This window comes from Macrosteles quadrilineatus, unplaced genomic scaffold, assembly GCF_028750875.1.
Source record: "Macrosteles quadrilineatus isolate MER2022 unplaced genomic scaffold, UCM_ALF_1.0 Scaffold_6__1_contigs__length_79288215, whole genome shotgun sequence".
NCBI lineage: Eukaryota > Metazoa > Arthropoda > Insecta > Hemiptera > Cicadellidae > Macrosteles > Macrosteles quadrilineatus.
Genome location: NW_026542599.1, coordinates 1,214,862 through 1,227,968, shown reverse-complemented (window position 1 = coordinate 1,227,968; position 13,107 = coordinate 1,214,862). Strand labels below are relative to the sequence as shown.

Below are 13,107 nucleotides of genomic sequence, written 5' to 3'. Positions count from 1 at the left end.
TGGAAGGCAAGGCACATTGACATTACAATGATAGCCCTGCTGGCCGCAATGTCCTTGGCCTTGACTCAAACTCAGATAATCAACTATTTGGGGCCGCGACTTTACGTAAGCTACTAGCATAGCCACGGCACTGTGTATAACTAAAGTGGGTTATAACATCGGGTACGGTGTTAAATAACTAATTGGCCATAAATTAATAACTAAACCAATATCTCTACGAAATGCTTTACTATGGGGTTTTGAACCAAGAATGTTTCACTAAAGATACATCTAGACATTTCATTGGCATGTTAAAACCGTAGATTGCTTAATAATAAGTATTAACGTAGTTAAAATGAGCCGCCGGCAGAGAGAGCTGATGTCAAAAACTGAAATTGACTGCGTCAACTTTGCTTGTTCAAAAAGTCCGCGCGATAATCAAAAGTCTTTGTAGCCTCTGGAAAAGCAGATGGATTCATAAGTTTGTTTACAGATTTAAGTATTTTAATTATGTTTATTTTATGCATTGATTACTGATTTATAGATATTTTATTTAGGTCACCTGTCAGATTCCAAAAAGCTGTCAAGAGATTTTACCTTGCAGATGATATTTACACTTGGTTTGTTTACGTCACTCAATAGCTATGTCGTTATGTAGCTCATTCGTACGAAAAGTTAATGTTTTAGAAACTAGAAACTAAATAAGAATGCTTTAAGAGACAATTGATGTTATAAACTGTTTGTTTTATAATCAGTGGAGATACTATATAAGTTTTTCGAGAGTAGAGATCTATGATTATACCCCACTGGACAGCAAAGCAAAGGGGAAAAGCAACGAGTATATTTTCTTTTACTTTTCCCCATACTTACTACAAAAATGGAGAAAGTTTTTTTTTTCAAAATTGTGGAGTTCGAGTTTTGTGTGGAGATGTCCGTTTTGGCTCCCCCTAAACAGAAACAATAGTTTTCGAATAGTATATCAGTGTGTGTAGTGGTGTATAGACTAAAGACAACCACTGGGTTCCGATTTCGATGAAATTTTGTACCCAGGCGACACACAGGCGTTTATATTTCAGTTTTTAGAAATTTTAATTTTTAATGTTGATTTTTCCTGGGGTAACGAGCTGGTCTAGTGGTTAGAGCGCGGACTTCAGTCCCCGAGGTCCCGGGTTCAAATCCAGCCAAGTCACCAATGGATTTTATCTAAGTGATAATGCCGCAACCCCCAGGTCTAGCCTGAAGTAATGTGAAAAACAATCCCAGGCTCGTGCCTAGCGTCCTAGGGAAAAAATAAAAAAATTTGATTTGCCCATAAAATAACGGTAATATCGGATTTTCACAAAATCTGCTAGAACAATTTTGATTAAAATTTTGTATGCGATGGTCCTTTAAAATGTGAACACAACAGTACAACCCCCTTCTGTAACATTACGGTTCGAAAATTGTAGCATCTTTTTGAGGTTTTCACATAAATTACCCTAATTACTCCCACTGCTTGATTAAGGGTTGTTGAAAAGCTGGGAGAAAGTATATGTCAGATTGTTGAAGCCGTATGATTCTTAACGCTATGGAGAATAAGTAAGTTACATACCTCCTCTTTGGTCCAGCGGCCCTTGTGGACCGTCTTGGACCTCGCCTTGGAGTCATCAGCGGCTCCAGATTCATCAGAGTCCTCACTGTCGCTACTCTCGTACCCAGACCTCGACCTGACAAACAAACATCCTGTTAGACAACCACAACAATAGATATCACACTTCTTAAGAACAGACAGAAAATTGAAAAAAAAACTTGATGACGAGGTGTTGTAAAACATTACAATCACGATGACGGACAAAGGGTAGAACCAACCTCCATTAAAATCTTTGACTTGACTCAAAAATAAATTCAGCATGGCTGTCAAAAGCATCAAATACGAGGAGAAAAACTTATAAAATACACAACAACCTAAACAACATGAGGGAAAACTCTGTGTAACCTCCACCACCCACTACCAGTTAAGACAGATAGAACCATAGCCAAAACATTAAAAACTAAGTAAAATATACCCCACCTCTGAAAAACTGCATACCAGACAAATTTCCTTTCCTGATTGGATTTCCACGGAAATATTACCATAAACGTGTTAGAGGTTTATTCCACATGTATAGCATTACAACAAATAATATGAACGTTTCCCTCGACAAAAATTAACATTGTCAGTAGTACCTATCAATTTGAAAGTTACATTGAACAAGCACAAATATTCAATGTCTAATAGATAATAATTTGTCAATGAACGTGCAAAAACAAATATGTCCATTCATACATGTTATTAATAGTAGAAGCTGATAAAATTACAACGGACCTCCACAAATAGTCCATTACAATAATGCTGTCACATTTTAACATCTCACAGCTGATAAGCTGTCAATCAACTTTCGCAATTACATTGTTGACAAACACACTATTATCAGCTGATAAGACCAGAATGCACTTGCAACACGAAACGCAGTGTGAAAACCATCGTTACAAACACTCGAGTTAACACTAGAGCACAGACAGCAGACGGCTAATTACTAAGTAACTTATGTTCCTAATCTTATCACAAAGTTGTTCGATAAACCTTTGACTCGAATACAGACCGACACATACATTGTTGCGGGTCATCTCGTTAGATAAACGGCCTCATTTGTTTTTGTGAATTAAAATGTTTTGTGATAGTGTTGGAAATACAATGTATACATAGACGTGGTAACAAATGTGTTGTTTAACTCACGCCATGGAATCTCTTATAATTTATTAATTTACTTAGATTGTGGTATGCTTTATGGACATATTTGATGCTCAATACGAGTGTAGAATGGCGTGGATGATTTGAGTAGCTCTTAGATCAGTAGTTTCTTGAGCAAGAATAATGAAATCCCAATGATCAAGCATGGCTGGGTTCAGTTTCGGGAAATAAAATAAACAGAATTTAATCAGGATCGAACCGGAGACCTTTTGAGTTTTCGACAAGCTCAGGGCAGTGTACATTTAACTTCGATAGGCATTCGTAAATTATTTCATGATTTTAAGTTGTTACACTTGATCGTGACTGCTGCTAAGTATTCCAACTTATGTGAATCTGACCAAAATGTATCGGATGAATGCACCTTTACGTTGTTAGTCTTCTAGACGAACTAAATAAACTGTAGTGGTTGCGAAGTGATTTGACGAAGAACCCATCGCCGACTAAGCCTCACACTTATTTCAAAATACAGCAATAAAATCAATAATCCTATGATGTGTTTAAACCCGTGTACATACATTGACAATATTTTTGTCTCGAGAAACTTAAATAAAATAAGCTCTTTTCTTTTTTTTATAAATCCATTTCAATGTAACTCTTTTCTGACTTTATTTAAATATACGAAAAAAGCAATACCAATTCACGGACAAATCATAATTTTTAACTATTTAAATTTATCCAAAGTTCATTTACGAAAGTGAAATCCCTCCGGCGCAGACACCGAAGCACACTTGGCAAGGAATTAATTATACATGACGTAACGCGGTGGCCAAGGGGGTAGATTCCCACGGAAGGGAGGATTCCGGTCCAGGGGGTGACGACCCTGACGACCTCGCGAGTAGGATCATGTCCAGGCGAGGGGAGGGAGAGTCAGCGACACGAAGATGGTCAAAGCAGCCTAGAGTACATCGTCTAGCAATTCACGAGTCTCCCATTAATCAGTATACGTTTTGACTACGAATATAACTAGACACTCCATCCTCATGTTAAAGTTTTGGTCAGTTTGAATAAAAATGAACGTCGTTGAAAATAATCTTTTATTGGCGTTTGAAAAACACGTGTATCGTTAGTGATATCGCGTTTAGAAACGAATTCTAAAAACTAAAATTTATTATAATTTAGATAAACATAGGAAAACTACAAGAGAACGTCTTCAGAACAGATGAGATAGAATTCAGTAAGGTTTCCTGAATTTAGTAGAAACATGCTTTGTAATAAACAAAATTGTACGAGAACAAGTCCGAAAACGTAAACCCGTTTTCCAAAAGACGTAGAATATTCTATTGCTCTGCCCAAGATATCATACAACGTAACTTAAAGTGGTCAGCGACTGAGCGACTGGAAAGTGTATCCAGGGAAAGTGTTGCCAAACAGACGTCCTTGAGATTATTATCAGTTAACCTAGTAAGAATCACATGGCCAGTGTCCTTACGGTAGAAAATCCTACCCAATTCCCTATTATAGAATGAGAAATGTATTTTATCCTTTATATGAAGTTGTTCCTTTCTTTAGAAATGTCACAAGTAGGAAAGGCGATTAAAATGCACAATTTTAGACAATGAAGTAAGAATCTCTCAATTCGTTTCCCGCAATTTTATTTAATCCTTCATCGTCTAAAACACCATCCCTTCTCTTTATAATGGCGCAAGTAATATTAAAGGCACATAATATGTAGTGTACAAATTAAGTTAGTATCTCTTGAATAGTTGTCCCGCTTCGAAATTCTACCAGGGCCTCTAATTTCTCACTAGAAATGTATTTTATCTCTCACTATCTAGCAGATCATCCCCTTCTCTTTTAAATATTCCATTAATCCATTTACTATACACACCAACGTGTGTATGTCGATGCAGTCTAGTAAAAATTAAGAGTTGAATAAATGAGATCAAATCATAAAAGACTGAAATCAGCCATCTTAGCAGGGACCATAAAAAAAGCCATCAAGAGCAGCCGATTCCATCAGTTTCAAACATCAAAAAGTTACTTTTTTCAAGGTCAAATCTGAATCTTGAATCTGATTATGTGAGCACTGAATCATAGACTAAGGGAGTATGTTTGATCTATGACTGAATCCATTCAACTATACAAGCATAATATACATAAGAAATGCCCACTTTATCAACACGTTATTCCTAAAATATCTAAGCTGATCCTCAACATTTCTTAGTTTAACATTTCATTCCTAAGCATATACCATTTGCACATGCAACCCCATACCACGAAGGCCCCACTCTACAGTTTGGGTTATTTTATGAGCCTCAACCGAGAATTTCGCTCCAGGCCGGTCCATGTCGAGTTTCATTTGGTCAAGGCCAAATGTGTTGAGAACGCTCACTATTACAAGGCCTCTTGACAATATATAATCGGTCTTGAACACCACCGGATCAAAATGATTGTTGGACTTTACTTCAAGAATTGGAGCGTAATAATTATCTGACGCGTTTTGTTTATAAATTTCTGAGAAATTTTAGTACTTAAATAGTTTACTAATGAAGAAAACAAGGAGATTTTTCCTTTCGAAATGTCTACTACGTTGTCAGCTGTATTCGTTTATAAGCTAAATGTTACGATTCCATCTATCTTGCAAAAGTTTTCTTGGGTTTCTCATGAGGTTTAGGGTTACGTTCAATGCAATATTTTACAATAAAAATTGGATTTAAAATAAATTAAGCACATAAAGAAAACTATAGGCTATCCACAAAATAGTAAAAGATAATTTCCCTCAAACTTCAAAAATAGTTCTCCACTTTGAAAGTAGTTACCCAAAATCGTCACATAAATCAAGCTCTATTCTTGTTCCGGAAATGAGTAATTCAAACAATTTATTTCTTCCGCCTAAAACACGTTGGCTAAACCTTACCAAAAGTCTGAATCCGAAAACAATTCACCTCATCATCGATTGCTAGAATCGTCAGCTGAAATATGTAAGGAAACTTTAATGAACGTCCCTTGGATAAACTTGTCAAAACTATCAGACGAATCAAACTCCACTCTCCGGAAATGGACATTCGACAAATCCATCACCCCCGATTAACATTTCAAAATTCTTACATAATCTCCGGTTCCTATTACAAAAGGGTCCAAGCGAGGGGTGTGGGATCCCCGCACTTCCTGGCCGGGATAGACCGGGACCGGGATAGCCGGGATGGGGACTGTGTAATTAAGGACTCAGGTGAAAGGACCTTCCTTCCCACGGCCAGCACCCTCGGAGGACACAAAGGACTCATTGCCTCCACAATTAGCGCCCCTCTGTAAACAGCCCTATCACTGTCACTGTTCAAGGTCGAATTGCATCTGATTAAAAAATGTTATGGTCTTTTATGAGAATTGCTAGTGTGCATTGTGAATAATGATTGAGAAATTATAAAATTTATCCAGTGTACTGCCATATTACTGTCACAGTTCTATGCAAAATTGGATTACGTTTGGAAAAGTAAAGGCTTACTTTTATCGATGTGCACTGGTATTGATCAAGAAGTCACCAAATTTTAAACCTTTGTCTTGACAATAAGCGATTCTTGGCAAACAGCCCTGTTACTGTTCTCTGTAAAGTCAATTGCATCTGACCGAAAATGTGTACAAATCGTCCAGGGATGCCTAGTTTAGTGCCTTCGCTAAATCTAATAATACATCTAACCGAATGTTGACAAGTTTTTGATCAAACTCTTAAATAATTAAAAAATCAATTTCCCCCTATTCTTGGATCTCCTATTTATCTATAGGAGTACTTAAACTCCTAAAAACATACGAACTTGAAACCTTATAAATATTTACCTACCCCAAATCCTTGATGTTTAGCGATACAGTACCCCTGCTTAGTGAATTTGTAGGGCTGAAAAAATTTCTTTACCTCTAAATCATTTGGATTACTTAAAACGTGATCAAAATTTAATATTTTCAAGGATATTTACCGAGCATTACGAAGATTGCGAGATGTCGACGATCCGTATATGAAGCGTCGGATGTGGTCAAAACCGCCGCTTGACCGCTGGTGAAACTACGGATGGAAATAAGATACGGTTCGAGGGCGAAGGTTGAGACAAGGGTGAAGTATCAACACAGGAAGATGAAGATTGAAGAATGATAGATCAAGGATAACGTGTGAGGAGACTGGAAACTATGCGTGAAGATTCGATGCTAAACATGAAAGTTCACGGCTTGACAATGAAGGATGAAAATTGGATTAACATTCAACGCTGAAACGTAGACTGAAACATGAAGGATGGTAGAAGAATGGTCAAAGAAGTGTCCAAGAAAAGAATACTGGGTGATGTTAGTTGGTGGCAAGTGGATGAAGAAGCAATGCTGAACCATGTAGTCTAAATGATGAAGGATGGAAGAATAGGTTAAAGAGGGGCTCAAGAAAAGAAGACAGGGTAAAGGTAGTTGGAGGACAGCGGATGAAGAAGCAATGCTGAATCATGTAGTCTAAATTATGAAGGATAGAAGAATAATGGTTGAAGAGGTGTCCAAGAAAAGAAGAGAGGATGAGAAAGGTGTGAGGACAGTGGATGAAAAATCAAAGTTGAAATATGCAGACTGAACTTTGAAGCATGGAAGAATAATGGATGGAGTGGTGTCCAAGAAAGGAAGACAGGGTGAAATGTGTGAGGACAGTGGATGAAGAATCAATGTTGAAATATGTGCACTGGACGATGAAAGTTGGAAGTATAATTGTTGATTCGTGATGTTTCAGTCCAGGGAGCCGAAACCCTCTGGACTAAGAACTTCTAGGGCCATATCCTCTTCAGCCATAAGTATAATCGATCAAGAAGTATGCCAAAGGATGACTCTGGAGGAAGAGTTAATGAAGTCTACACGGGGGCGAGTTAAGGAGTCACGGAGCCTACACATCATAACTACTTCACGGTCAGCACTCGTCGCATCCCCTCGCCCTCACATCCGCGTATGCTAATAGGCCTTCGCCCCGGCCGTGGGGGTGGCTTAGCACTTCCTGATGCTATCGGCGAGCCGCACATCGGTATACCACCCGGGGCCATCTGGGCAGCGTGGGAGAGGAACAGGGAGTTCACAATATGCAAAGCGATGGGAAAACACTCCAGATGTACAATGCTGAGTGTTTGTTTTTTTTTTTTATGGTTAAGTTTCGACACGATGTAAATGATTCCTTAAGAAATACAAACTAAGTAGAAAGGGGTCATTTGAATAGAAATTAAGAAATCCATGATGCTGCATGGATTTTGTCAGCGCATAGCCTTTTTCTGTATCAAATTCATGCACCAGGTGTAGTAAATCTTTCATGAATCCTCGCAGAATGTGCAGCATCATGTTAAAATTACATTATCCCTCTAATAAGTATTTAGAACCTCCCATAACATTTACACCCATAAGTACCCCCCATAAGTATTTACACCTCCTATAATGGGTGTAAGTATTTAGAAATATAAGTTATTTAGTATCTATTTAGTATATGATGAGACATAAAATATGCTAGAAACCATATGTTGCCCTTTCAGTTTGGCTTTGTAAAAGATTCTTTTATCATATAAATCGGTTGTTAACAGCAACATTCAGTGGCTCAACTCTACTATGTTCATTTCCATTCCAAGACTGGCTACAAGTTGCTTGGATGACTTAGTTTTCCATAGTCTACGCTTAAACCCCGTGGAGGCTTCACTATAATGGAAGTTACTCTGGACTTGCACAGCGGTAAAGATGACATCATGCAAGTGCATGAAGCCTATCTCTCATCCTGTTTACTATCATGCAGCCTTAGCAGCGTCACATTATCACACGTCCCTGAACTGCTTCTGTGAAGCTGCGCCGGAGAAATATGAGAAAACACGCACTTTACGTGCAACCGTGCGACTTTGCGCGGATACACAGTTTCTGTCGACGTCGCGTCTATGAAGTACACACGCGTAATGTTGTACGTTTGTCCTATAAAAATATGTATTGAAGAACTCGTTGGTTACCAATATAGATTTTAGGCATATTTATGGCAAAAGCATTATATAATGACATGATATAACTAATCCACCTTTACAGAACACAGTTTTACCATCAACCGATTAAGTCACCTCGCAGACGTTGTGAAGACAGTTTTGCACAATCAGACCAATATATGTCAGGTTATCAATTCAAACCCTATTTTACAGCAATGTTTACAAAACATCCAACAATTTTCGAATACTGTTGAATAAACGCGTAAAGGTTCGGATATTAATTTTAGATTTATTTATTTGAAGAAACAAATGCCAAAAAAATCGACTAAGCTAAATCTACCGTCATGGATACAGATAAAAGCATAAAATATACCGAGTTGATCTGACCACAACAGGTACCCCAGATGTATTTATATGCAATATTTTGACTTATTTCGTTAAAAGATTATGGTAAAGCTGCCGAACATGAAAAATGTCACAGATTATCCGAGAACCAGCTTATCAGAAAATATTGCCAAGAACCATAAATTTGTATTTATAAAAACCCCCTTGGAATTATGTGCTAAAAAACAGACGTAGTAAATTCTCGTAGAACTCAAAAACCCTGGAGAACATATTTTGTCAACAATATATTGTGGGGAAGGACTACTTGAGGTTGCACGTATTATGTCAAGTGGTAGGAAATGTTTATATTTATTTTCAATATTGCAACTAATTACCTAATACCATTATAGTCAATGCCAATTCTGTAAAAAAAATAAGAAACCTTTCCTGGATCATAAAAACCAATGAACATGGTATTTTATATGCAGAGCATATTTTACAGAACAGCTGTTTCTACAGCTGACACCCGCATCTCGACAGCTGATACCCCCCTCCCCCGATACTTCCCCTCTCCAAACACATTGTCCCTTGGCGGGGCAATGCTCTCGCCCAAAAACTGGGTTGGTCCCCACAAACAATAGCGCTACCTGATTGGCCTACGAATTAGTCGGAATTCGTGGACCTTTTTTGGAATCGTGGTTGACAACGTAAACACAAACACTGAGACCAGATGAATTTACGGTAGCCAAGGACTGTCTGACTACTGTGTTATCACAGAATAAACAGAGTCTGTCTTGTATAATGACGCTTTGATTAGAGGCAATAATTTCTTTTAAGTGGGCATAAAGTATTTCGGTTGTAAAGGAACTATATAAAAGGTTTGTGCAAGTTTTGGGGTTTCAAATTAAATTCATACTTATTTACTGACGCCGATTGTTCAGCTGAATTTTCATTACGAATATTTTTGAGTTTAGCACACTTATATAGAAATTAAGTACTGTATTAGGGACTTCAGTACCTTGGTATATTTTCCATTCATATAGATCAGTTGTAGCCAATTTTTGTTTGGAATAAACTATTTGAATGGGCCACTCATAATTATATTTTCTCTATCAATGTTTGATACTCTGACAGCTATACCGGTACGAAGGTTTCTGTTTTCATGTTGATCGATTCTGGGCCCAGATGCTAATTGCCAATGGAATCATGCTATTTTTCAATGAGTGTGAGTGATACCATTGACTATGGTGATACTTTCTATATGTCCGATTCTTATAAAAGATCAACGGTGGTTTGGTTAGTTACCGTACAAAATGCCAATTATAAAAAAAATCGTGAAAATAAAACATACATTTTTACCAAAAATTCTCTGAAAACTTCCACTTTCAAAACTAAAGAAAATTATGATAATCATTCTCGTACTTGCGATCACTAAGGAGTCTTTTGATACAACGTTTTGCCTCCGATTGCCTCCAACCTTCGTAATAATCACCATTGAATATTTCGCCATCAGAAAGTGTTCGCCAAAATAACGATCTCGTAAATTGCACAGGTTCCTCGGAACACCTGGATCGCAGATGTTTGCTTGTTAATTACTCCAAGATATGACAGAACAGAAGACAGCTGCAAGGAGTGTTCACCCTAGTGTATCTCCTTGGCACGCGTCAAACCTCTTGACTGCTCTGATTGGAGTCTTCCTTCCTGTAAAAGTCACCCTCAGTACCCAAGGAGCCAAAAAGTCATTCTAGCTTTGAAGGCTTAATTAGTTATAATGTCGATGAAAATGTGGAAAGTTCTTTGGATACTCTGATTGGTGCCTTCCTTCCTGTAAAAGTCACCCTCAGTACCCAAGGATGCCAAAAAACTTATTCTGCCCTTAAAACCAAAGGTTTAATCCTACTGTTACCTATTCCTCGGAATTACCTTGACAAACTGATTGCTGCCTTCCTCGATGCACATTACACTCCAAGAACCAACAAATTTTCAAATCATAAAAATTTATAAAAAACAATTTTTCAAACTCTAGGGAAATATTTTGAATAGCAAATTGCATACTATTGAAGCTTGTGAGTCAGCATTTTATTGTATGTATATTAACGCTACTAGCCGTTTTTCGTTTTTTCTTAAGTCAAATGTCCAAACCATAATTTTTATATCATAACCATTAAATGGATAGTACCAAGCTTAATGACAAATGACGGATTTTGGGTCCAGAACCAGCCATGCTTGTGATAAACTAGCAACCTTCTTACTTGTAGGCGTGCATTCTAATCCAACTCGGCTAAGCAGACAGTTTAGTCTACCCATTCGAGCCTTTCTAACCACAATGTTATAACACTTATAACCCAACAGTACACCTAAACCCCATTATCACTTCAATTCCGACAGCAGATTCATACCAGACCCAACATTATCAACAAAATTAAAATGCGTAAAAACTCCTCACAATTAGTAAAAATCTAAAATTCCCGAACAGAATTAACTTGTCAGCCATTCTACCCAAGCACCACGTTATCATAACCCGACAGTAGACTCCATCTAAGATGTTAACTAGGACAGCAAACATCTGCTATAACAGCTGATGAGGCGCGTGGGACAAACGGGAGAAATTAAAACACTTCCGGACCTGAATAGGGCTCCGCGTCGCCAAAATTCGGGGGTTCATTTTACGGCGCGTTACAAAACAGAAGATCTTATTACACAGAGAGATGGGACACTTTGTTCGATAAACCCCTTTGAAAACGAGTGATGAAGCAACTTTGAATCGTGAAGAAATTTGATTGCTTTTAAATTGTTAATTTAGTACTGTAGTATTATTGAATATTACTAGTTCAAGTAGACTTTACGTCGTAGATAACTTCCTTATACATTTATGTTCCTAATTTATTATAATTTGTGTCGAACATTATCGAGGAATCTCATATAACTGCGTGTTTTATCTTAAAACGACTATAATTTGATATGGGGTGATTTCTAAGGAATGAAACGCTATAAATACTACAGTGGTTATTTGTCCCATAACTTTTATTGCTGATCGATGGTTAGCCTATAAGTTACGTTATTATAGTTGGGTGTGGTAAGGACGATAACACAATCTTTGACATTAATTAATTAGTCGGGACCTAATTGTAGTATAATGATTTTTTTCATTGGTAAGTTTATCGGGAATATAACGATTCGGATTCTATTTTACCCCTTTCTCCTTAAAACTCAACAAGAACTCAAAGTGTACGTATTAAGAAAATCAGTAATATTAATCTTCCATTCTTTTATAAGATCATGAGGTTATAGTGAGAACTAAAATATCCTCAAACGTAACATTGCAATTTTTTCAAATATAAGAAAACCCAAGCTGTTGGGAAATCTGCAGTTTGATTAATCTCATAGAGAGAAAATATTTGTGTACACATTTGAACCGAAGCCTTCTCAGAATAAAATCTACAATAACACTAAATAATTGCTATCATAAATTACCAAGAAACTCGATATCATTGGACTTTTCCTGACAAAAATAATATTAAATAACTGTAAACAAAGACCAGTTAGACGATTTTAGAATAACAAGTAAAGAAAACAGTTCAAGTGAGAGCATTTCAAAAGGACTAACGGGATAAAAGACAGGCCCAAACATAAGCTATAGGATCAAGGTAAGGGCTAGGGTCACAAAATAGTTCCTAGTATTGAGGAAAGTCTGCTAAGAAAAAGAGCAACACTTCTTCGAACACAATAATCCTTTGGTCGCTCCAACCAAGTGTAGATACGAGACAACAAGACCATAACTTCCTCGTTATTTTGTATTACAACCGTTTTAAATGTATCTGCTACCAATTGTTTTAAACAGATAAACTATCTATTGTTTTAACTATTGCGAGTATGGAGGAGTTCTACCCTTAGTTAAGAAACAATTTTACTTGACATTAATTCGTCTATTGTTTTGTTAACGCGAAGCGCACATTATGCTTCATTTTCATAAAATATGATGACAAGTCTACTAGCCAATTCTGATGAATAGATTTTATCGTAATTTAAATTAACTAATATCGAGTATTGTGATTATAGTATATTATAAATTATAGTATTTATATAGCCTAATTACACATTCCAGTTGACCATAAATTAAATAATTAAAAT

At 37.0% G+C, this 13,107-nt stretch overlaps 1 protein-coding gene across 1 annotated transcript in view; it reads right to left on the bottom strand.

Annotated features, from left to right (window-relative positions):
- The window catches only part of LOC128997132 (myb-related protein B-like), a 54,483-nt gene that overhangs the window by 31,186 nt on the left and 10,190 nt on the right, over positions 1 to 13,107 (bottom strand). Inside the window, exon 2 of the mRNA XM_054422714.1 lies at positions 1,571 to 1,685. Within this exon, the coding sequence (XP_054278689.1) occupies positions 1,571 to 1,685 (115 nt within the window). The remainder of the gene's footprint in view (positions 1 to 1,570; positions 1,686 to 13,107) is intronic.